At 45.4% G+C, this 25,722-nt stretch overlaps 2 protein-coding genes across 19 annotated transcripts in view; one reads left to right on the top strand and one right to left on the bottom strand.

The window, feature by feature from the left end:
• CHRAC1 (chromatin accessibility complex subunit 1) overlaps window positions 1-25,722 on the top strand; it is a 237,913-nt gene that overhangs the window by 203,905 nt on the left and 8,286 nt on the right. The gene's annotated exons all lie outside the window — the stretch shown is intronic.
• Window positions 1-25,722, bottom strand: part of PTK2 (protein tyrosine kinase 2) — a gene marked incomplete at its 3' end in the record, with an annotated part of 231,814 nt that overhangs the window by 81,982 nt on the left and 124,110 nt on the right. For all 18 annotated transcript variants that reach the window (XM_081266332.1, XM_081266331.1, XM_081266330.1 and 15 more), the window contains 5 exons: window positions 14,964-15,104; window positions 14,175-14,252; window positions 11,823-11,930; window positions 10,234-10,351; window positions 4,549-4,579 (listed from right to left, as the gene is read on the bottom strand). In XM_081266332.1, coding sequence (XP_081122458.1) covers window positions 4,549-4,579; window positions 10,234-10,351; window positions 11,823-11,930; window positions 14,175-14,252; window positions 14,964-15,104 — 476 coding nt within the window. The remainder of the gene's footprint in view (window positions 1-4,548; window positions 4,580-10,233; window positions 10,352-11,822; window positions 11,931-14,174; window positions 14,253-14,963; window positions 15,105-25,722) is intronic.

Genomic DNA, 25,722 nt, shown 5'->3' on the forward strand with positions numbered 1-25,722 from the left:
GAGCTCCGTCTTCCCGGGACAAAGCATACAGGCCCCACCCAACAGGGAATGGACCTGGATTAGAAGGACTTCACTTCACAGGGAGATTAGATTTTAGACGGCTGTTTTGTTTTGCTTTTTAAATTGCATACTAGTACTTGAAGTACTTCCTGGGGAGAGTACTTTTATGCTTTAAAGATCAGAAATTAAAATAGACAACAGGGCTGGGGCATAGTTGCATAGTGCTTGCCTATCATGTGCAAAACTCTTGGTTCATCCCCAGAACCACAAAGTAAGGAAATATCTAAAAAAATATATGCTTAACTTCTTTGGGAAAGTTACTCATGATGGTGGCTGAAAACCAGCAATATCATGCAATGTGAGTTACACAGAAGTTTGCATTTAACTACTAGTCTGTAAGGACTGCTGCAAAGTTAGGAGAAAAAAGTCACACATTTGGCACTGAATTTTGATCTCCAAGATGTAACTTGAGGACTAGGGTGTAAATCAGTGACAGAGGCTTGCCTTCCATGCCTAAGCCCCTGGGTTCCATCCCCAGCACTGTGGGAAAACAGGTTTTTTTGAAACACTATAACATGATTGGTCCATATTAATGTATACCATGTAAAAAAGCCAGGAAATTCACTGATACCTACTGTTATTACATACTGAAAAAGAGTAATATTTTGTAACTATTTGAAATCTTGTATCTTTACTATAAATATTGAAGTTCTTTGCTAAGGAGTCACCTATTTCTCTCCTGTTACAGCTACATGATCACAGTTTTTTGCCTTTTTTTTTTTAACATGCCACAATTTTTATTGCAACGTGGCCATTTTTTTTTTTTTTTTTGACAGTGAGGAATTTGATTGCAAAATAATGTTCCCTTTAGGGCTCTCTTACACAGAAACTGCCACCATGACTGACTGCAGAGGCCTGACATTTAAAATATCTTTAGTGCTGCAAGACTCAATACAGTAAACATAAAACTCCTACACTTACTCAAGTGTATGCTCAATCAAAAGCAAAAAGGCATTAATGACAGCTACTTCCTCTAGGAATCATGTAGGAAATGGGCATGAGCACTAGGCACGAGGATAAAGGCACCTAGTACTCACAGGACCTATGAAACTCAACTGGCATTCCTTTGGGGGATTAAACTCATTTTTTAAAAAGTGCTTTAGTGTATAATGTTACAACTGTGCTGCCATGTCACCAAGATAGTTTGCCCAGGCAGGTGAGGCATACTAGTGCTCCAGTACCTCACAGAACTGCAGTTGAGTGCACTGTACATAGTACTGAAGGAGTTCACCATCAGGCCAGTGGACAATGCTCTCAAGGTGTCCACTTTGCCACCCTTCAAAGTACTCCAGCTGTTCACACCAATAGCCACATCCAAAGCAGACCGGAAGCACTCCTTGGGTTCTATATAAAAGTGACTCTATTAAAATGTCAAATGGCAATCACTGACAGGTGGCTTGAAGGAATAACATCTCCTTCATTCACTGTGTTGGAAAGGCCCAGTGGAAAGAGGGCATGGGGGGATACCTCTTGCAATCCCAATGGACAGAATGGGAGAAATGAAAACCCCTTAAGATCTACATGGCACTTGACAATCATTTTATGCAATGGTCTTTCTTCAAGTGCAACTACTGCATTGCCTCCCAATTTCTTTCCAAGTGTTGAATGGTCCCTAATATCTATCATCCAAGCCATTTACTTGCCACTTGTGTTTAATAACCTGTATAATACTTTTTTTGTTTTGACACTGGGGATTGAACCCAGGGACAATTTACCACTGAGTCACATCCCCAGCACATTTCATTTTTTATGTTGAGACAGGGTCTTGCTAAGTTGCTGAGGCTGGCCTTGAATTTGTAATCCTCCTGTCTCAGCTTCCTGAATGGCTGGGATTAAAGATGTGCATCACTGTGCTCAGCTGTGTATCTGCTTTTAACAGTATCTTTACAGCTAGCATAAATCATATTTTTTTTAAAAGAAATAGGTTTCTTTCTTTTTTATTTTATTTTAGTTGTAGATGGACACAATACCTTTATTTTACTTTATTTTGTATGTATTATTTTTTATGTGGCGCTGGGGATTGAACCCAGTGCCGCATGCATGCTACCAGTGAGCCACAACCCAGCCCATAAATCATATTTTTTAAAATATTTATTTTTAGTTGTAGTTTGAACAATACCTTTTTTTAAAAAAAAAAATTTTATGTGGTGCTGAGGATCAAACCCAGGGCCTCACATGTGTTAGGAGAGCGCTGTACTGTAAAGCCACAACCCCAGCCCAATCATATAGTTTTTTAAAGTGTGCACTTTCAGAAACCCAGAATATATACATTAGGTCTTCATTTTTATACTCTTTTGTTTTGTATGTGGTATTCTACAAAGCATGTCAGTAATCATGTGTAGGGGTCCTCTATGGTATTCACCAACATCACCCACCAAATCTGCTTTATATCATTAAAAACTTTGATTACTTCATCATTCCCTCTAACTCCAGATGACCTTGTGCCTATGGCAGTCACACTGAACTACATCCCTGGGCCTGAGGGGATCCTCACCTTATAGACACAGCACCCCAGTCTGTGCCTCACCAGCATCCTGCTACCTCTCTCAGCAGTGGCGCTAAGTGCCCTACAGCTCTGGTATTTATGCAAACTCCACTCTTCAGATGACTGCTTCATTAATTCTGTTTTTCTAGTGGTGGGAATCCTCCTCATCTGTCAACAGTGCAGACTCTGTGAAGCACTCTTCCTCAAAGCCAGAGGAGAGCCACTTCACCTCACGTCACCCCCAATGGCTATAGTGAACTCTCCAGGCTAGATTCTTGTCAAGATCAGAACTGCAATTCCATAGGATCCTGGTGTTAAGAGCTGACTGCCAGTGCACAATGTGGGTAAGAAAGAAGCTTTATAGGGAAATTCACAGGAAAAATGCTACCAGAATGCCCTCTTGCTTGAGGGCCCAGTTTTCTAGAGGAAGTGATGTAGGAACAGACCTGAAAAATGAGCAGGACTTAGGCAGAGGGTGGAGTCAGAGTGTATAATGTAGGAGAAAAACACTGTCAAAGGCTTGTGTGGAAAAAACGGAGTTTGCTTTAGCAACTGAAAAAGTCCAACAGAGCTGAATGCAGTGAGGCGTGGTGAAAACCAGGGCTGAAGCGTCAGCAGGAAGTGGATCAGGGCAGGCTCTGCAAGACGGGACACAGGAAGTTGTCTGAAGAGTGGTGGCAAGCCAGGTGAGAGCTTGAATTAGGGCTGTGCCTGGTGCTGCAGGGTAGAGCAGGACAGAAGGGTGACAGAACTTGGTAGGAAGGGTTGCAGGAGGTATGCAGACATGAGTGGACACAGAGGGCCTAAGATTGGCCTGCTTGCATAGCTGGCCTTGGTTGGGGTCTGGGAATGTGGGTTCTGGGAGAGATCCCATTGTCTTGAGAAGTTGGTTCGTTGGGCCCAAACTTTTTACTCAAACAATATAGTTTATGTCGAGCTCCTGCTTTTCTTGTGGGAGTCTGGCTTGTAGTACATGGGACGTCACCAGCCCCCATAAAAACTCAAGGCACCGAGTCTTGACAGGCAACATGCTGAGGGAGCGCGTCCTGCGTGCCTCCTAGAGAGACTCTTGGCTGCCTGCTCCGTGACTTCCTTAGACTTTGCCCCTTTGGTATGTGACCACAGGCTGAGTTCTATGTGTCCTTCCACAGAGCCGCTGGGCCTGGGTTGTCATGGCATCCCCGACAGGGTCCACTGTAGAGGAAGACAGGGAAAATAACCCCAACACTAGGGGCAGTGGGTCTGATACATCTAGAAGGGCAACTGGAGCAAGTGACAACAGAAGGCCTGTGTAGGTAGGAACTGGAAGAATACTAGGCACCTCCTAGTTTCCACCTGCATGAGAGTCGCTGGAATCTAACTCTCCCAACTGGGCCCCCAGTTCCTAGCACAGTGGCTGCAAATATAGAGCTAATTAGATGGGTTCTTTCAGCATTACTATTTGATTTCTTTAATTTTAAAGACCAATACACCTATTATGAAATTTGTGACTTAAAAGTAAAAATATTAGCATAAACTATTGACATTTAATTTCCCTACTTGTAAAATAGCAGAAACACACCTCTTTTCAGGTTCTCGTAAGGTTTGTGATAAGAATGTGAAGAAAGTTTTCAACAACACCCCATCTTGCATTATCATCATGATATTCTTTAGCTCCTTAATTAAACCTCAAATAAGGGAAAAATAACTTCAACATTTTCATTAAACCTGGATTCCCATTAGAATTGGCAATGAGGGCTGGGGGTTGTGGCTCAAGTGGTAGAGCGCTTGCCTAGCACGTGTGAGACACTGCGTTCGATCCTCAGCACCACATACAAATAAAATAAAGATATTGTGTCCACCTAAAACTAAAAAATAAATATTAAAAAAAAAAAAGAATTGACAATGGATCTGGTTCATGATGGGATGGAGAGATGTGGGAATTTCATGCTGTGGGGGAGATGGTATAGCAAATTCCTTAAGGCTCTCCCGACATTGAACAAGGCACACAGAGCAGCACTTACTTGGGTATTGATGGCAATGCCCGTTCACCTTCTGGGAAAAAAAAAGAAAAGAGAGATATGAGGTTGCTTTCATTCCTTTTGAAGAGTTTATACATAGAAGCCAGGGAGAACGGTAAGCCTCCTCCTGGGATTTAGCAGTACTCCTTTAAACAAGTCAGTACACTGTGTCTTAGCTGTCCAAATACCTACCATAATCACAGACTGTTATGTGCATCCTGTTCAAGAGGCTTGCTGAATCATAATAAAGAACTAAGGTGAAATACTGATAAAAGATTTCTAAAATCAAAATCAAACTTCTTTGCCAAAGATCCAAACATTCTGCATTTTGAGAAAACTATTCAATGGTAACAGCTCCAAAACCCGTGTAGGCAGCCTGGTGAAACACCAGGGAAACAAGGCTCAGGTGAGTGAGTGTAAATGCCAGAGGGTTCCTGCACCCGAGAAGCAGAGGCACGGGGAAGACCCCCTGGTCAGAGAGTGTGCCACGCAGCCACCTGCCATGGTGCTCAGAGTGGGCCTCTCTGTGCAGAGCAGGACACCTCTTCCTTTGGGGTGCAGTAACTGGCTCACGCAGGGGATCATGTACTCTCCTCCAGCCTCCTTCTGGGAGTCCTTCCTGGTTTTCGCCTCTTCAAATCCAACTTTATTTTTCTCAGTTCTGCTGATCACCATTTGATACATTGTACTGTGTTACTTACTTTCTCTTAACAGTTTATTCATGCTATTCATGTCTCTATGAATGTCCCAGGCATGCAGGGCCTGCGTTTAGTCTGCTGCTACATTCCTGACTGGTGCACAGCACCTGGCACTGAGGCGGCTCTCGGGCCACTGCTCAAGGAAGGAAGACATAAGTCAACCTGGGCCCCCCCGACTGTCTGTCTCTTTCAGGGGCACTGCAAGACCTGGGTAACAGGGCAAGAACAGGACCCACGGCAGAACAGTACAGCTCAGTGCCAGCAGCACCGCCTGCTGAGCTCACTATCCCAGTGCACGACCACTACACCACACCCAACACCATCACTTAGCAAGATGGCCTATCCAATGACACAGGGGTGTGATGTTTAGATTCAGCTTTTAAATTTTTTGAGCTCTATGAAATTTCTACTTCCTCTGAGAGCAAATCAATCATTCTACTTGTGAATAATAGAGATTCCAAAGTAGCTGGGCATGGGCAGAAGCTCGCTGTGACAAAGTAAACAACAACCGGAGCGTGCTGACAGCAAATTGAAGAAGTGAGGAGAAGGCAGCAGACACCCCACCAGAGCATCAGGAGACGACCTGCATACCCACTGAGCACTCTGTCTGGGAATTAGGGTTCAGCACTCCTTTAGACCCACTGGACTGGTACATGATCCAACACAGCTCCTTGCGTCTATCAGGATGGGTCTTACTACTCTGAATATACTCTTTCAAGAATCTTTGCATCACCTTACATTTTGCTTGAGTTGAAGGACTTTACAGTTCAATTTCTAAATAAAAGATTTTATCTACTGGTCTTCATGCATTTAATAAAGATTTGCTGTAAGAAATCTAAAAAGGTGAAGCTTACCCAGTGAAGAACGTGGGAAAGCTGAAGTCTGGGTCCCCAGGAGCAGCAGGCTACTTAGGCTCTCATGCCTTCCTTATGCCACAGGCACTTAAAACATACCCTGGTGTGGACATATTGTTTACTGATTCCCACTCTGCTTCTAGCTTCTACTGTCAGGAACAGTGTAACAGTGATTATCCCTGAGGCAGTGCTACTGTGGAACCAGCAGCAAGCCCTCCTAGTGCCTGCTGGCAATGCTGCACCGATGGCACCAAGTACATGGCAGCATGCTTCCAAATCTTGGCATAGTGGCTGATGCTGCTGGTTATTTTTTTTGAGGGGGTGCCAGGGATTAAACTCAGGGGCACTCAACCCCTGAGCTACATCCCCAGCCTTATTTTGTATTTCATTTAGACACAGGGTCTCACTGAGTTGCTTAGTGCCTCCCTGTTGCTGAGGCTGGCTTTGAACTCTCGATCCTCCATGTCTCAGTCTCCTGAGCAGCTGAGATTAAAGTCATTTGCCACCCCGCCGGGTAATAGCTTCTGTTTTTAAAAACAACCTAATAAATGCAAAATGACACATGTCCCTGTTTGGGTCCATGTTTACCGGACATCTGCACATACATTCTTTTTATGTTGGACTGCTTTTTATTAATAAGCTGGAAGAACATGTGAAAAATAAAGAGTTTTAATTCTTTACCGTATGCCTCACAAACATTTTCCCTTTCTGGGTCATAGCTTTAGAGTGTTCGTCTTTTATGAAAAGGAGTATTTTAATTATGTAGTGACACCTATCACTTCTCTTCCACCTTCTGGGTTTTAATTGCATGCAGCAGTTCACACCCTCTCTGGCAAAGAGCAGCGCTTGCTGCGGTTTTTGCAGGAAACCTCAGAGAGCAAGTTTAAACTTCACAATTCTTTCTTCCAAGGGGAAGAACTGATTCTGAACATTCCTACAGGCCCAGGATAGGTCAGCTGATGCCCCGCAGTCAGGGAAAGGCCACATATTGATGCTTGTGGAGCCTGGTCAGGACATCTTTGTCCAGGTTGTGGCTTTTATTATGTTTTCTGCCAATAAACATCACCTTTAAGAGCACTATAAATCCAAAATAACGATGGTAGATCAATACACAAAGTGCACATGAGCATGCCCAGAGATCACATGCAGAGCTTACTGGCCAGTTCTTACTGCTATGCTCTGTTATGCACCTGCATCTGTACACTCTGCCACTCTTAAGCAGTTTGTAATCTAAAGACAGACCAGAATATGTCATTTTTGTTGAATGTGTATTGTCAGAAAAACATTGTAACAGATTTGAAAAACACAATGTTATTTGAATTTTTCTTTTATTTTAAAACTTAGAATGTATTTTAAAAACATGTATGTCATAAGTACTACAGGATGCCTCAGTACATGTATGCACGGGATCACGGTCAGATCAGGGCAGACCCAAGCCACCCCAACACATTCATCATCCTTCACAGGGAGACACTCAAGACCCTCTCTCCTGGCTGTGAAAGACACCACATGCCAGAGCTTCTGTCCCCACAGTGCACCTCCATGAGACCCTCCCATCTTACCCTCGCACCTGCCCACCCTTTCCATTGTTCTGGGGGAACAAATCTCAATTAAAAAATGCACATGTGGGGCTGGTTTGTAGCTCAGTGGTTGAGCGCTTGCTTTGCATGCTTGAGGCACTGGGAGGGAGGGAGGGAGAGGGAGAGGGAGAGAGAGAGAGAGAGAGAGAGGAAGGAAGGAAGGAAGGAAGGAAGGGAGGGAGGGAGGGAGGGAGGGAGGAAGAAATTGGGGCTGGGGATGTGGCTCAAGCGGTAGCGCGCTCGCCTGGCATGCCGTGCGACACGGGTTCGATCCTCAGCACCACATACCAACAAAGATGTTGTGTCTGCCGAGAACTAAAAAATAAATATCAAAAAATTCTCTCTCTCTCTCTCTCTCTCTCTCCTCTCACTCTCTCTTTAAAAAAAAAAGAGAAAAGAAAGAAATCGTGTCTATCTACAACTAGAAAAAAAAAATTTTAAAATGCACATGTGGCTTTCCCACATATATTTTTGACTACCATCCTTGACCTCAATATTATATCAAGAAGGCAATAAATAAGGTTTTGCCTCCAGGGCTTATGATTAAATTGTTATGTATAAGGTTGGGCTATAGCTCAGTGGTCGCATGTCTGCCTAGCAGGCCAACACCCCGAGTTTGGCACCACAAAAATTACAGTCGTGTAATAGATAAATATGCTGGGATTCAGAATAAGATGAGAAACTATCAAGCTGAAAAAATCTATCCTAAAAGAAAGTTAATAATCTATCCTAAAGAACCAGCAGCAGCCAACATCCAGCTCTCCATGCAGAGCACTTTCCTTTGTGTTCTTCCCTGTGAATGAAATTCTTAAAGTACCTCATCTCATGTTCCCCAGCAGAGCCTCCTCCCTTCAGGACCAAGACGTTAGTTAACTGTGCAACAGGCATGAGAAGATGCTGATGCCTTAAATGTGGAGTGGATCAGTGGCTACTGTTTGAATGTTGTTACCATGTATTAAATATACTCACAAAACAGTGATAAAAGACATTTTGGTAAGTTAAGCTGAAATTAGAAAATTATTTACTAAAAAAGGAGATATATGATATACTGCATTTTAACATTTGCTCCAAAGCACTTTCTGAAGTATTCGCCCAAGACATTTAAATATTTTCAAGGTATGTACTCCTATTTAAAGCACAAAGTGAAAAACCAAACACTCATGGCTGCAAAGGTTTTAACTGAAGGGTGCTTCCAATTTTTCTGAAAGCAACTTCATTACTACATTTTAGATAAAGAAAACTTCAACAAACATACATGTTTTAGAAGAACACACAGACAGGTTCCCCCGGTGTGCTCTTCATGGGAAGAGCCTCTGCTAGGTGCACCATATCCAGGCCTCATGCAGATGGAGCTCAGTGTAGTGTACCTGTGGTCTCAGCTCTTGCTCCAGAGCACAACAGTGTCCCCTATGGTCTAAAGTGACTCCAATTTGAAAGGCCCATTGTGCCTACGATACTCTGGCCAGATGTTCTCCTCCAGGGCAGGTGGGGGTCTCTGGGTTCCATCTCAGAAGCCAGTCTTTGTCATTTGCTTTGCTTGTGTGTCCCTCCACTCTGGTCACTATTTAACTCAATCCAGCTTGTTGGACACACCACATAGGCCTTGGGATTCTTTCTAGCCATCCTGGTCACTGAGTGACTGCTGGAAGGGGTGTTGGCCATCAGGGCAAACTCTGCAGAGTGCCCATCTACCCTGCTGCAAGCCACTTTATGTTACCATTTGGGACCCACCTAACAACTCTACAAGGTGTCACCTTCCCTCTTTTACAGGAGTGGTCTCAAAGTCAAGGCTAATCCAGTACATCAAGACCCAATAGGACTGGAGAATGTGACTGAGCTTCTGTGCAAGCCTGCTCTTTTAGCAGGAAGTCACCGACCTCCCGCACCATGCAGGCAGGTTGGCCGTCGGGCTTCCTGGAGCCAGGCACTGACAGACGGCAGTGCTGCGGACTCGCAACATGACCCACAAGCTGATGCAACTCCAAGGCCCAGGCCTCCCCAATTGATGCAACGCTAGTGTCCTACTGGGAATATTTTCATTTGATTATTTCAGAACTCCAGATTCTCTGGAGTATGCTTTGTTTGCAAAATCCCTGTGGCACTTCCGAGAGGACAGACTCCTTTCTAGTTGTTTATTCTATCTAATATTTGATTTCACATCATGATTTAGAATTTATTTTGTTCAACTATTCTAAGCTTTTGAAGTACTTTAGAAAAAGCAAGAAAGAAACTTTATTTAATGAGTTAAAAGGGATGCTTTTTAAAAACAGAATAAAAATCTCGAAATTTTACATAAAAAGTACTCATAGTAACTTAGAAAACACTCTAAGTGGGTTGTGCAAACAGGGGCCTACGAGTGCAAGCCAAGCTGTGTTTACACTGCACTTGGGCCCAGCACCAGATCACCTACCCAGAGAAGCAAGCATCAGATCATGGCACCTTATGCATCCATCTGGCTTTCCCGTTACAGCATGACAGAACCAGGAGAAAACTGCCAAGGGAGCCCCTCCAACTGCTCAGGAGGAAAGAGGGGCCAGGATAGAAGCAGAGCCTCACCTCTCTGAGGTCTGATGATGAAGGACTGCGTGGCTCCGCTCACCAGCCGGCAGTACCCGTCTATTAGGTCCGCCATGTTCTCGGCGATGCTCAGGGATGGGGCTGTCACTGTCAGAGGCTGAATGGGAGAAAAACCAAGAAAGAGACACTATTGTTCTTCCAGCAACCAGAGAGACAGCTGCACTGACATCAGACCTCCACAACATGGGCCCGGCGGGGTGTGTGTGTGTGTGTGTGTGTGTGTGTGTGTGTGTGAGAAATAAGGCTGTCCCCAGACTGGACTGCGACAGGTAGGCTGCTAGTTAAGGACACCATTCCTTGGATGTGAGACACAAGACCACGCCAGGGGAAAAGAGGACAATCACTTCAACTGAAGCTCACAAAATGGAGAAAAAAGGTGGGAAAATATTTTCTTCTGTCTGGCTCCCCTAGCACACTCTGATTGGGGAAGAATTTAGATAATCGGTGAGCTGAAGTAAAACTTATTTTAGAAGTGAAACTAATGTGTCAATTTTTATTACTGTCCATCACAATTTTTCTAACATTAAACAAAATTAGTAAAATTCCACTGTTTTTAGCATACATAGAGTGCTCTGCCCATATAAAAATTACTCTTTTCAAATGTTCTATTTGATGAATTTCCTAAGACCCATCTTTAATTGTTCTCTAGGTCAAAATAAAAGCTGCATTTCATTTTCAAATCCAAGAACATCCTAATTTGGTGAGCACTCACGTCTCCTACCATGTGATGTGCCCCCCTCAAGCCATCACCCTGAACGTTACTAGGGGACAAGAAGGAACGGCTCGAAAATGATGCTGGAGTTCAGGCTTCAGGAAACTGCAGTTTACAACAAGTTTTCAGTATTCTATGGGAGTATTTGTTAATCCTGATATCAATAAACTACATTGCATGGAACTCAAAACACCTTAGAGTGGAAGAGCAATGAAGTGAGCAGGGGAGGCCCAGGTGTTCACTCGACCATCCACATGAGAGCGCTTAGCCCATTTTTCAGAGGGTCATGTTACCTGGTGCTCAACCGAAGACTATTTCTGGTGACACTGCTTGCTTTTAATACACTGCAACATGGTGATTTAGAGTAAGGGGCATGGGTTTATCTGCTGCAGTATGAATACATCCCTGTCAAAACTAGGACTGTGGCCAGGCTGTGCCTCAGCTTCTTCTTCTATGGTGTTCACCAAAATAAAGGTACCTACTTTGCTTGGTTGTGACACCATCACAAGCCTCATCAGCATGAGCCACTGTTGCTATTATTATCCTGTTAGTACCCACAGCATATCACATACAACATAGGTTCACAGAGTAGACACAAAGACATAATTCCAAGAACTTGATTTCCTTGATGCTTTGTGATCATCTTTAAATCATCTTCAAAACACTGTTCTTGATTAACTTAAAATTGGTCTCCTGTCCCTTGGGGATAATTATTAATTGAAAAGCAACCTTTATAAAAATGAGAAAGTTGTGACTCTGATGATCCATGAAAATTTCACCCTTATCCTAAAACACATCATTTCTAAACCGGTAGGATGCTTTGCTCTCCCTCCCAGTGAGTGCCAGGGTCCCTTACCTCCGGTGCACCTGCGATTTTGAGCTGTAGCATTCCTTTTCTGTCTTTGTCTTCACTGTTGGAATACTGAATGGTCTGCACTTGGTTGAAGTCAGCCAGATGTGTGGGCTTTGGAAAGGAAAGCACAAAACACTCTCTTCACCAGTTCTGTTGGATATTCTGTCAAATTCTGTGGCCCCAACTGCTAGCTCCTTCCTCTGAAGCCTCTCCCCAGTCTGGAGGCTGGGGAGCACTGACCCTCCACAGAGCCTGCACAGCAGCGGGCAGTCAAAGAGCTGTCTCCTGCACTTTACATTCGGGGCATGTCTGTCCTTTTTACTGTCCTGAGGATATCCACACGAATGAGCTGGTGAGGGGAGAGCACATCTCCTACAGGAGAGAAGGAAGCAGGAGCAGCCCCTGCTTTGATCCACTGGCCAGCCCAGATGGGCATCTGCAAACTGGCTGGAATGAGGCTCTGAGGCACTAGAAGTTCTGCGGTGTGCTGGGGCAGGGAGATTGCAGGCAAGCAAAGGGCTCCAGGAGACAGTGGTATCCCAAAACCCCATCCTGCCCTGACTAGACTCCAGGACAGTCAGAAGTGACTATGGTCCAGGTTTTCTTCTTGGAAAGACAAGACATACACAGTGTCTCCTGAACTCCTAGCACTTAATGACTATGGTCATTGTGCATGGTGATTCCTAAATGACTGGCCTAGCTATGGCCAGTTCCTTAGCATACCCAAGGTATCATGGAAGGTACCAAGGGCTTGAGCAGAAGCTGCTCTTCAGTAAGGGGCTCAAACTGAGTGCCCTCCCTCGAAAAGCATCTTCCTGATCTGTTTTCAGGGATGCAACATATATGTGTATACATTGCGTCCCTCTAGGCCCCCACTCTCCAGCCCACAATCTCACACTGTGCTATGGTTTCCTTACTGGCTCCCCTCACCCATGCCTGCCCCAACCTGGAAATCAGGGAGATACTTCAAAAATGTAAAAATCAGAGCCTTATACAGTGGTGTGCAACTGTGATCCCAGCTACTCGGGAGGCAGAGGCAGGAGGATCACAAGTTCAAGGCCAGCCTCAGCAATTAAGTCTCTGTCTCAAAGTAAAAAGTAAAAAATAAAAAGGGCCGGGGATGCAGCTCATCCTCTGGACAAGTCCCTAGATTCAGTCACCAGCACCTCAAAAAATAAAAATTAAAAAATGAGTAAAAATGTAAATCAGATCATATTTCCCTAATTTAAAAGCTACAACCCAAGTGCCATAACTCACGTGACATATAGGATGACTTCTGTGATCAGACACTCTACGTGACATGACCCCCTCCCTGCCTCTCTGATCTAATTCCCCACCATAATCTCCTCAGCTGAAATCTGCTCCAGACTCGCTGGGGTAAAACCATTCCAGGGGGTGAGTGGCTTCTAGTGGACCAGAACCTAAGGCATGTAAATGATGACCAGGGCTGCCAAAGGTCACCAAACATGGCTTTCCCAGGTCCTGGAGTGGGAGGCCGTATTCACTGCACTGAGCTGCCCAGGAACATACCTCATGTGTGTCCCAGGAATGGTACACTGCACTGTATTTGAAATTTTACTAAGAGGGGTCACTGTTGCAGAAAGGGCATTGCCAGGGTCAGGAGTGTCTACAGTGTGTCTGTGTCAGTCTCCATTCATAACCAATGCACGTGCACATATAAAAGGAGATCTGAGACTCCTCTGAGGTGGAGATACAAACATTAGTAACCTGGTGTGGCCCATGAGTTTTGAGTGCTGCTATCTCAATTTTTTTTTCTTTTTAAATTCACAAGCACAGTAAGAAATTCAGGGTATGGAAATGACACACTGGAATACTTTTCCTTACTTTTTTTCAGTCTGCTGTTTCTCCTTCTCACTCTGACATTCTCTCCCTCAGGGCTCTTCCCTACCACTCTCCCTCCATACTGCTATGGATTACTTCTGGTGGTCCGTCCTCTCTCAGATTCTAAGCAGGTGCACCTGACAATAATGCTGTCCAAAGTATTTCACATATCCAGACAAGTGCACTATTGAACCATCAGGACCCAGGTTAAATCCCCAGCAAAACACACAAACATTAAAACTCAATACCTCTCCAGATAAACTGGAACAGCCCTATCAAATTCTAACATACGTGAAACTTGTATGATTCATTTCCTTCCAAAACTAAAGAATTCTGAAGAATCTCAACAGGGGTCTAGGATTTCTCTTGTCTTCGCCCGCTTGAGCAAGAGGTACCACTCAATGGCAAGGCCTGATGCAGGGTGCTGCCTTTGCAGAGCAGCACCCCATCTCATTACCCTGACTCCTTTCTGCCTACAGTCTTGTTTGAGAGGCGTCACAAGAGCAGACTTACATTGCAGCCCTTGTCTGTTAGGTAACTGATCCCTTCTTCGGGGCCGATTGCCAGTTCCACTGAAATAATCCAGCTTGACTTTTGAAGGTCAAATAGGTGAGGACAGAGGAATGGGAAGAAAAAGAAAGATTTTAGATCAAGAGTCATGGATATATTAAAGGAGGGGGCTGGCTGGCTTGGTTTGCAATCAACCTATCTTAAAAAAAAAAAAAAAAATAGAGAAAATATAACTTCACTGCTCCTGGGCCTCCTGAACCTAGAGAGGGACACAGTGTGGCCCTTCCAGCAAGCCAGAAACCAGTATTTTCTTTGACAACATGATCTGAATAGGCAAACCAGGCCTTGGAGAACAAATTGCAGGTTGGAATAAAAACACCTAATTATGAACACAGTCGGACAACTTCATTCTCATATTGATTATTTTTTTCATTTTCCCCACTATGAAGTGACAAAATAGTATTCTCATTAAAAAAAAAAAAGACACAAATTAGTTCTTTGAATCTGAAATTTAAATACACATAGATAAGAAAAAGCAGAAGAAGCTGGGCACGGTTGTGCATGCCTGGCAATCCCAGCGGCTTGGGAGGCTGAGGCGGGAAAATCACAAGTCAAAGCAAGGCACTAAGCAACTCAGTGAGAACCTGTCTCTAAATATAAATAGATAGGGCTGGGGATGTAGCTCAGTGGTCAAGTCCCTCAGTTCAATCCGTGGTAACTCCCTCCACCAAAAAAGGAAAGAAACAGCAGAAGAAATCAAACTGGCCTATTTCTCCATGGTCCCATACTTACCCCCAGGGCACACTTGAAGCATTCTTTATCAAATCTGTACACTGGAGAGAGGATCTCAAAGAATTTCAGAATACTTTCTTCTCTATTAAGGTTGGCAAACTGTCTAAATGTTTGTTGGATCAGTTTTCTTAAAGTTTTGGCCTGCAAAATAAAATTACAAGAGAGTGTTTTAGAGTCAGCAATGAGTAAAGACCGCAGCAATAGTAAGATTTCTTCACTGCCCACTACTTAATACTACTTAAAGCGAGGCAAGGTTGAATACATTCAGTACCACCTGTTCCACTGTTACCAAGGAAAATCAATATGGCTTTTTGAAGGGTATCACAAATCATCAACTTAAAAATCCCAATCTTTGATCCAAAAGGTAAAATTCGGACGTGAAGGCGATCTGGCTGCGACATCTGTAGTCCCATTGATTGACGGGGTTGATTCAGCTGATCTGGCTGGCTAGGCCAGTGTTCCCTCCTCCTTTGCAGTTGCATGTTTGTCCCTCCTGATGCTGTGTGTTTGGCCAAAAAGGACGACCTTCCCCGATAGAGGAGGACAGTCTTGGGTCAAGGGTATACAAGTAGCTGTGCCCCCCTGCTAGAACCTCCAAACGAGCTCTCCAGGACATTTTTTTTCCCCCTATTTTGGTACTGTGGATTGAACTCAGGGGCACTTGACCACTGAGCCACATCCCCAGCCCTATTTTGTATTTCACTTAGAGACAGGGTTTTACTCAGTTGCTTAGTGCCTCGCTGTTGCTGAGGTTGGCTTTGAACTCGCAATCCTCCTGCCTTGGCCTCCCAAGCCGGTGGGATTACAGGCGTGTGCCACTGCACCCGGCCAGGACATTATTCTTTACAAATGACTGAAGACAGATGCAAAGATTCAGCAACAAGGAGACTAGGGCAGGGCCGTTTACAGGGACATGTGGACTGGCTACACACTTCATGACGTATCAACCTACCCTACTGACATTCTAGATGGCCCAGAAACTGCTTTGTGTAATTAATTTAATGATATTAAAATCCACACCATATTGTTATGCAACAGAGATGACAAAGCTGTCAGCATGAACAGAACAGAAAAGAATGCAGGGGAGCCTCCCATGGACTGGGGCCTGCCAAGCATGCAGTCATGGGCACATGAAATGGCAAACAATCATGGTTTTTACCTTGGAAGGGATGATCAGTGGCCTCTGGTCCTCTTTTGCTCATTTGTGATTTCTGTTCCTACACATGAACATCTGGCTAGCAGAGCTAGTGCTTCCCAGGGGGAAACCTCAGCCCATGGTGTGAGAGGCAGCTACAGAGGCCATGTGGTAAGGTCTGAGAGGGTGAGAGCTGCAGGCTGAGGTGGCCATGGTATGAAACCAGCTATCACCCTGCTGTGATGCCTACTCAAGAGCTTTGAGCAGAGGATGACCTTATTCACCTAGCTTTAACAGGGAAACTTGGGCTGCTGTGATGTAAACAGCAGGAAAGGAACAGGAGAGACTGAGTAGGAGGCTAACAAAATAATCCAGGTGGGAAGTGACTGCACAAGTGTGGAAGCAGAAAAGGGGTGAGCAACAGTCAGATGCTGGCAGATAAGAGCTGGCATTGACCTGCCGCGGCAAAACTATGGGAGGAGCAGGTTGGCAGGTGAAGGGTGGGGAGAACAGTAGGAGAATATAAGAAATCCAGGCAGAGCTGTCTAGCAGGTCACCTTCAGTACAGAAGGAAAAAAAGCTGGGAGACTGGAAGGCAGGAGTAGGGGGAGATGGACTAGGTGACTCGCTAATCTCAGTGGCCTTGGGTAATGGCGAGCTGCAGTTGCTGAAGCTGGTACAGGTGAAGTAGGAGGGTGTGGCTACTTATGCAGGTGACAGCCTATCTGGAGGGTCTGGGTGGTCCCATGGGAGTCATGGGATTACTAATCTGGGACAACAACAGATAGTCAGTTGGGAAGACAGTAGTTTGTTCAGAGAGGGTTACACACAATGAGGGGCTGCAGCTGGTGAGATGAAAAACCAGAGTGGGAGGCTGAGACAGGGGAGGGGCACGACTGGAGGACAAGTGTCCTTAAGCAGAGTGAGGGTGCTAGAGGGTCACCGAAGGCAAGTGACTTGTGTTTAAGCGGTGGATCTGCTCCTGCATACAGAGGAAGAGAGAAGTGCACTATCTGTGGCTGGCTGTGTGGGTGTGACTGTCCCCTAGAAGACTGCACCCTGTGGGTGATTCTTCTCAGGCCTGCAGTGGGCCAAAGGCAGTTTTCTCATTACAGAGAAACACATAGTACCCTAGAAGCTGCAGAATGTAAACAGACTCTAAGAGCAGGTTCCTTCCACTCCAGAAAAAAGGCACTAAGGGAATTCTATTGGGTGCTTGGCATTTGGAATACACTGAAGAACCAGGGAAGACACTTTGTTTCCAGAAATCTAGTGTAGCTGGAGAAAGCCTCCATCCTGTTGTCAAGGCCACATAGGACACTAAGAGTTCTGTGCGCACAGTGCTTGGAAGACAATGACTAACACCATGAGATTGGTGCCAGAAAAGCCACACATCAGCCTGCCATGGATGTGAGTCCACGTCTTCACAATGCAAGACAGATACTTCTGTTCACAGATTAGCAAATGGAGACTCAGAAGGTTAGGTCAGGAGGCAAGGTCAGAAGAGATGGCTGCAAGTCCAGGCTGCAGGAGCTCTCCTCACCAGCTTGTCAGCAGCACAAGCAATGCCTACTCTAAGATGCTATCCAAACTGCATTGTGAAGAAATGACCACCAGGTTCTGCAGCCTCCCCTCACTCTGAATTTGGTTTCAACAGCACTCTGGTAAGATCTTTGTGGGCAAGAAGCCTCTATGATGGCTGCCCACAGCTGAACTCAGCTAGATGCATCAGCCTGGTAAGCATGCGACTCTGCACAATGACCTGGATTCTGGGGGCCTGGTTCTCTCACATAGCTCAATGATACTGCCCTTCCTGCATGAGAGCAGGTAGATGGTGCAGTCCTCCTCACCTCAACACTGCCCCAGAGCCCACTGCCCATGTTCGGAGGAGAAGAAAATCTATATTAGCAAGCAGAAAACAAGTCCTGCAAAGGCCCTGGGGGCCAGACATCTTTCTCCGAGGGGGGGATACCACAGATTAGAATGAGCAGCAGCTGTGGAGTGGAGGTCAAACAGGCACAGGGACCACAGTGCGATGGCTCTACTGTTCACATCAGTAGGAAGCTGACAATTGTTCCCAGCTCTAACCCAGATAAGCACAGATGGGCAGAAATTAAAACTATTTAAACAACTCAGTTCTCTCCTTTAAACCTTGATATGGTTTGGATGTGAGGTGTCCCCCAAAGCTCACGTGTGAGACAATGAAAGAAAGTTCAGAGGTGAAATGATTGGTTATGAAAGCCTGAAACTAATCAGTGCATTAATCCCCTGATAGGGATTACCTGTGTGGTGGCTGTAGGCAAGTGGGGTATGGCTGGAGGAGGTGGGTACCTGAGGCACGCCTTTGAGGTGTATACTTTGTCCCTAGTAAGTGGAGCTCTGCTTCCTGGTTGCCTTTCCCGAGCTGCTTTCCTCCACCACACCCTTCTGCCATGAGGTTCTGCCTCACCTCAGGCTCAGAGCAATGGAGTCAGCCATCAGCCCCAAATAAACTTTCCTCCTCCAAAATTGTTCTTGTCAGGTCTTTTGGCCACAGTGATGAAAAAGCTGGCAAAAACAGAAATTAAGGGGTCAATGGAGGTGTTGCTGTGACTAACCTGACCAAGTGTTTCAGGAGCTTTTGAATCATTCTGGAGTTTCTAGGAGGAATTTTGAGATGCTTAAAGATGCAGGCTGGGAAAGCTTTGGAATGTTGTGATCAGAGCTTAACAGGCAATCCTGGTGGCAGTTCAGATGACCAGACTGCTAATAAGACAGTAAAGCCTGGACTTGAGAGGACTCTATTAGAATCTAAAGAAGTTGTCTGCACTTTGCCCATGTCCTGAGACTTCCTATGAGGCTGAATTTAAAGATGATGTACTAATTATTCTGGGGGAGGAAATTTCAAAGCAGCACAGCATTTGCAAGTGGTGTGAATGTTGCTGGTGGCTTTTAGCCAAATTTGTTGTAATCATCAGAAGAAGGGAGCTGAGCATGAAGTTTCGAAAAACTTTCAGTTTGGTCACAAAAGTGGAAGTAAAACAGTGGCTAAAGAAGGTGTGGTTGCTAAGCACATTACAGCCACTGAAGAGATACTAAATACTTTACCCAGGGACAATGGGAATGATGGTTTGACAGGTCTCAGGAATTGGCCAGATCATCTGAGGCTCAAGGAAGTAAAAGTAAAAAATCTTGAGAATTCTCGAGACCAAGGGGCGCACTGCTTGTACAGTAAGTCCTGGGAAGAGTTTCGCTGTGCTCAGGCACTTATAGACACTCGGAGGCTGCTGCAGCCAGGGTCCCTGGAGGCTGGGCTGCTATTCCAGATAGCAGCAGACCTTGGTGTCAACCACATGGTGCTGGTTCTGCAGGAAGGCAGATGCTGGAGTTAGGGGGTCATGAGACTTTAACCAAGATTTCAAAGGAAGGCCTGGGGGACTAGGCAATGCATAAAAATATGAGGCAGCCAAAGCTGCAGTGGAAGACCCCCCGAGATTCAAAAATGCCAGTATCATGGGACATCTGCTGAGGAAAGCTGCAGGAAATAAATAGAAACGAGACAAGAGAGAGGCCATGTGGGCTGCCACTAGCAAGGCCACATGGGTGGAGCTACACAAGCCCACTGGAGAGAAGAGCACCATGCCCTGTGGCATGCCCCAGATGCTGACTGTTGGAGCTACAAAAGTTGTTTGCCCAGCTGGATTTCATTCTTGCTTTGTTCTCATCCCATCCCTATTTTTTTTTTGGTACTGTAGAGTGAATCCAGGGGTGTTGAAACACTGAGCCACACTCCCCACCCTCATTTTATTTTATCAGAAATTACAACTACTCAGCCATGTTAAAACAGCAAATAATTTCTTATTCATCAACCGAGTCTCACTGAGCTATTTAGGGCCTAAGTTGCTGAGGTTGGCTGTGAACTTATAAACCTCATGCCTCAGTCTCCCAAGCCACTGGGATTACAGGTGTGCACCTCTATGCCTGGCTTCATTCCTTCTTTCTATGCCCCTATTTCTCCTTTGTGAAAAAAAAAAAATGTGTATTCTGTGCCAGTATACATTGGTATGCATATCTTACTTTTGATTTTTACAGGGGCTCATGCTGAGAGTTTGCTTTGAATCTCAGACCAGACAGACTTTGGACTCTGATTTTTGAGACTATGAGACTCTTGGTATTTTGCATTGTGAGGTAGGCATAAGTTTCTAGGGATCAGAGGCAGAATGCCATGGTTTAGGAATGAGATCTCCCGAAAGGCTCGTGTGTAAGACAATGCGACAAAGTTCAGAACTGAAATGACTGCATTACAAAAGGCATCAGTGCATTAATGTACTGATATGGGTGGTAACTTTAGGTAGGTACTTAAGGAGGAGAAAGGTCACTGGGGGCATGCCTTTGAAGTTAATAATTTGTTCTTGATAAGTGGAGCCAATTATCATGTCCTGAGCTGCTATCCATAATGTTCTGCCTCACCTCCAGCCCAGAGCAACAGAGCTAGCAGTCAATGGACCCAGACCTCTGAAACCATGAACCTCACCTAAACTTTACCTCCTCTGAAATTACTCTTGTCGGGTCTTTTGGTCACAGTGATGAAAAGGCTGACTAAAAGATGTCTAATTTCCAACCAACTGCTTGTTTATCAACTACTGGAAATCATACCATATACTTACATCTGATCACTCACTTAATGCTATAAAGTAGCAGGGGCAGAAGATGAGGCAGTAGAATCTCCCCTTAAGCTTCAGCCTCACTTAGGGATTAGGGGCAGAATGCTATGGTATAGATGAGATCTAAACCAGATCTTGGCCATCTGACAGTTCCAGCACTGAACTAGAACTAGGAAGTCTTTGCCAACTGAAAGAAGTTCCAAGATCAGTCTTCATAAGGGGGATACCTTAGAAAACACTAGTACTTTCCTAATTTCTCAGAGAAGAGAGAATTTCATAAAGCCCAGTTTCCCAGGATCTCTTGATGCTAACCCGTGTACTTCCAGAACTCATGGGTGCAAGGCAGTCCTGCAGCGCATTTCAGGGTTCAGTGCTGCTGTGTGTCTGCCCAGAACTAGGAAGCAAGGCACTCGGCTGCACACATGCTTCAGTTTTAAACCAACTTACATGTGGAGAGAGAATGACTTAAGAATGTGATGCTTCTTCAAAACAAAGCAGAAAATCAGTAGGTTGAACCATCAGAAATTACAACTACTCAGCCATGTTAAAACAGCAAATAATTTCTTATTCATCAACCAAATGGTTTTCAGCTATTTCTAGCAATAATGGGTTCCTAGGTCTCTCACATGAAAAGAGTATAATGTGGGGCTAAAAAAGAATAAGTCACCTACAGAGTTCAGGACGGACAATCAGCAGTGCATGCTAAGCACATTCCCTCCTGTTTATAGGGCCTAGATCCACAGCAAGCTTCAAGCCAGGCGGGGCCCCACACACTCTCCATGCCAGGAACTCCCTGCCAGGACTGTACGAATCCATGTGTTCCTGCTCACCATAAGAATGAAGGTAAAGGCACTTTCTTTAAAAAAAAAAAAAAAAAAAAAAATTTAGTTGGAGATGGACACAATACGCTTATTTGTTTATTTATTTTTTTATGGGGTATGTGGGCTCGAACCCAGTGCCTCACGCATGCTAGGCAAGCGCTCTACCACTGAGCTACAACCCCAGCCCAAGGCTACTTTCTTTAAGAGTAAAATTAAATGGTCCTATTAGTACTATAGAAAACCATGTTATCTTATAACTTGGGAACCCAACAAACCTGTTATTACTGATCTCTTAACATTGCTAATTCTGAAATTAGATTTCTACTGAATTATGACTTGCTACCTATAGCAGCAATTTCAGGCCCACAGCAAAGCCACGGAGGCAGCAGTATGCTCCCTGGGTGTATGCCCTGACAAACAAAACACCCTCACCCACCTGGCGCAGCGCTCACCAGGGCCATTGCCATCCCTCACATCCAGACTTCACATGCACTCACACATCTTATCCTCAGCAGCTCCAGCTGGGGCAGCCTCTTGGTCTCCTCACTGCTCATGACCCTGATGATCAGAGTCTGCAATGTCCCTGGACATGGGTTTGATTTACTCATATTGCTGGTACAGTGATTTTAAAAATGTGTTTCTGGCAATACTAAATTTATAGCATCTTTCTAATTTCTGTTTTGCACATCCATCCTAGTTAATTCATGGTCCACCAAGTACAGTAAGGTAATCCTTCAACAGTTCCATGTGAATGTTAACTGCAAACAAGCCTCTAGAAATCCAAATGTAAGGGGAAAGGGCAGGTAAAACAAAATGATTTTTGGAAAAACAAATGTATTGACATAGTTTGTTTACAGAAAAACAATTGGAAACTGGCCCAACCACTCTACAGAACTATTCTAGAAGAAACAAGGCAGGCGTCAATATCTTGTAAGATGAAGTTTCAACAGCATTTTGAAGAAAGGACTGTCTGAACACACCTGATTTGTACTGTAATTGTTATACACGACATAGGAACAACTTTATCTTCGTACCATAGTCCACGAAAGTTTGATGGCAAATAAACCAAAAATGCAACAATCTATGTAGAAGTTGAAGAAATCTTGGTCTGAGGATATGAATTCCAATTAAACTATTTAAGAAGTCCAACCAACACTATCTGACTTACAAAGTTGATTTTTTATATTTAAAAGGGCATATCAGAAGCCAGTGCTAAGAACCTCATTTGTGAGGAGCTCCATGAATCTGATGATTCTGTAGCTGAGAGTAGCTAAAAATCAACTCTGCCTGCATCAAGACCAGCAGCAACCGACTTTCTGAAAAAGCACAACTGCTCTGTGCTTCCCGCAGGTTTCCTCAAGTCCTCGGCCATCCCTCCCTAGGACTTAGTCACAGCAAGCTTCATTCATCTTCATCACTCCTATGCTTTCCTGCCTCTGGTTAACGGACTTTCCACCTATTTCCTAGGCTGTTGTTGGAGTTACATTCTAAAATAAAAAAGTGATCATGTCTCTCCCGTCCTGCAAAATCTGCAGCAAGTGCTCAGCCTTCCAGTGCACAATGAGTGAAGGTCCACAGCAAGGTAGACTGGCTCTGCTTAGCCTAACCCCCGAGCAGGTTGAGCTCTGCTCTGCACTGCCAGGTGCAGGTCTGTAGTGGGTGGGTCTCTTTCATGGTGTGGCAACAGAACAGCAGGAAAACCCAGAGAAGCAGACTTTCCTAGCTCTCAATTCCACTACCTTTCTTAATCTGCACTTCAGGGCTATTCCACATCTTAACCTTGCTCCAGCATCTTCTCTACTCTTCATTTTTCACACTGCTGTTAAGATTTTCATTCTTCCAGTTAAGTAGAATTTGCAAACTATTGCTATGTGCCAGGTACTAACCAAGCCCCACCCAGAGCATGGAGGATGCAGAGATGCTCTCTTGGTCTCATGGATCGTACAGCACAGTGCAGGCAGGCAGACAAATGCAAACAAGGAAATAGCAGTGGGTTCACACATTGAGAGTGAAATGAACAATTAAAATACAGAGCAAGGTCCTATAATTACAAGGAATGATATTCCCCCTCTACTTTGGTGAGGGAATATTGGGAGAGAACCCTAGAACTGAGTTGGTTGAGTCAGGCTGGGGGCAGAGCCAGGGCTCCCTTGACCCCCATGGCACCTGCCTCCCTCCTGCTGAGCTCACCTGTGCACTATGACCTGTAGCCACACCTCAGGCCTCTTGCAGACTAAGCAAGTGCCCTAGCACTGAGCTACAGCTCCAGACACAAGGATGGCTTCTAAATCTAGAATAATTCCAAGTGACAGAAAGCGTGCTTCCTGTGACACCAGTTTCAGAACTTACAGGTCTGAGGAGACCTGCGATAATTCTGAGGCCAGCAAGGGCCCTGGCCCCCACTGGCGAGCCCTGGTTGATACTCCAACATGCTGAACAATGGGCAGCACGCTCTTCCACCGGATGGCAAGGTGAAGTTCCCGACACCCTGGTCTTCCCCTGTCAACGTCTCCAGCATGATCCTTGAACCTCATGCACCCCAGCAGTGGCTGCCCAGGGGCCCCCTCTCCCACTTGGGCTCTCCCCAGGCTCCCCAGGCCTCACCCCAGACATTCCAGTCAGCAAAGGCCTCACCCTCCCAGCTCCAGCAGGTGGCCAGCCCCGACGTCAGCCCACCCCAGGAGGCACTACTCCCTCATCCTCTTGTTCCTTGGGTGCCCTGGAAATCGCCACAAACCTCTCCACTTCACTAAAGCTCTTTGTCCCCACTGCCAAATATGCACTCTGGCTCGAGGGTTGGGACAGTCTCTGTGCCTATACCCTCCACCTTCGCCACACTACCCATGTGGGCTGTGAAAGTTGCGTCCTCAGGCTTGTTCTAGTGTTCGTGGTAGATGAGTGGTAATGAAAACGTGAAAGGTACGTGAAAGGTGCATGAAAGGATTGGAGAAAGGGCCTGGGGATTGGGCTCCACCCCTGCCACTCCTGCACACATGCATGCTGGACTTGGAGACTGCTGCACACCACAGACCTGACACCTCTGCACTATCCCCCCACAGGCTCCCCAGAAGCTGTATGAGGAAGGGAGAGCTGTGACTCCAGAATCTGGTGCTCAGACCTGGCCCCAATGGCTCTGAGTGCTGGGACAGAGGTCCGGGCAAGCTTTCCTCACAGAGTGCACTCGATTGGCACCCTCACCCCGACAGCCACCAGGACCAGTGGGTCTTTGAGATGTGCAACAGGGAGCAGCCCACCAGGCATTGCGGTGGGCACAAGGTACTGCTGCTCCTCTTGGCTGGACATACCGGCTGCGCTCAGCCAAGGCTCCCAATTCCCAGACTTCACACACACAACCCATTGAACCTTCACATGGAGCCCTGTGCACTATGTACTAAAAACTGGCTTCCCTCGCATTACAGATGTGGAAATGAAATACAGAAAGTAATGGACCAAAGTCCCAGGCAAGTCCCATAGAAGCAGTGTTCTTACCAGGGCGGCTGGCTTGGGAGCCGTTTCCTAAACCCTTACAGTTTTCTGAACTCTTACGCTACATGCTCTCAGGACGCATGCCAGGGAATGCAGAACAAGACCATTTTAGTAAAGAATAAGAGCAGTAACAGCCACTGTTTGTGAATTGCTATGTGACATGTACTAAGGGATACATATATGGTTACATCAACACTGTATTTCCCTCATTATGGAAATAAGATACTAGGTCCCATAGCATAAGGCTAGCAAATGGCAAGCTCATCTGAGCTGGAATTTGTCTTGATGTCTAAATCTGAGTGCTCCCAATGCACCACGATGTGTGGACCTGTGCTGTGGATCTAGCAAGAAGCAGCCCTGCACAGTCCCAACCCAGCCCTGCGGCACGTACAGATGCACACTGACACGCACATGTGCCTCTTCATCTCCCCACCATGATTCTTTCACACAGGGTTCCTCTCCTTCTGTATGCTCAAGTACCCGAAATGTTGAAAACCCAGATAACAGGGACACTGCATCTAGCTTTCTAGTCTTATATTCAGCTGAGTATCACATATGATGAAGTGCTGAAACCATGGTTTTGTGGGAGAAGGCTCACCTATAAAAATCTCCTTGTCATTGACAGAACTAGAATTAACTGCCAGGTTTTTACATGATAGCTTTCACACATAAGG

This window comes from Spermophilus citellus (genome assembly GCF_964194105.1).
Source record: "Spermophilus citellus genome assembly, chromosome: 14".
NCBI classification, from domain to species: domain Eukaryota; kingdom Metazoa; phylum Chordata; class Mammalia; order Rodentia; family Sciuridae; genus Spermophilus; species Spermophilus citellus.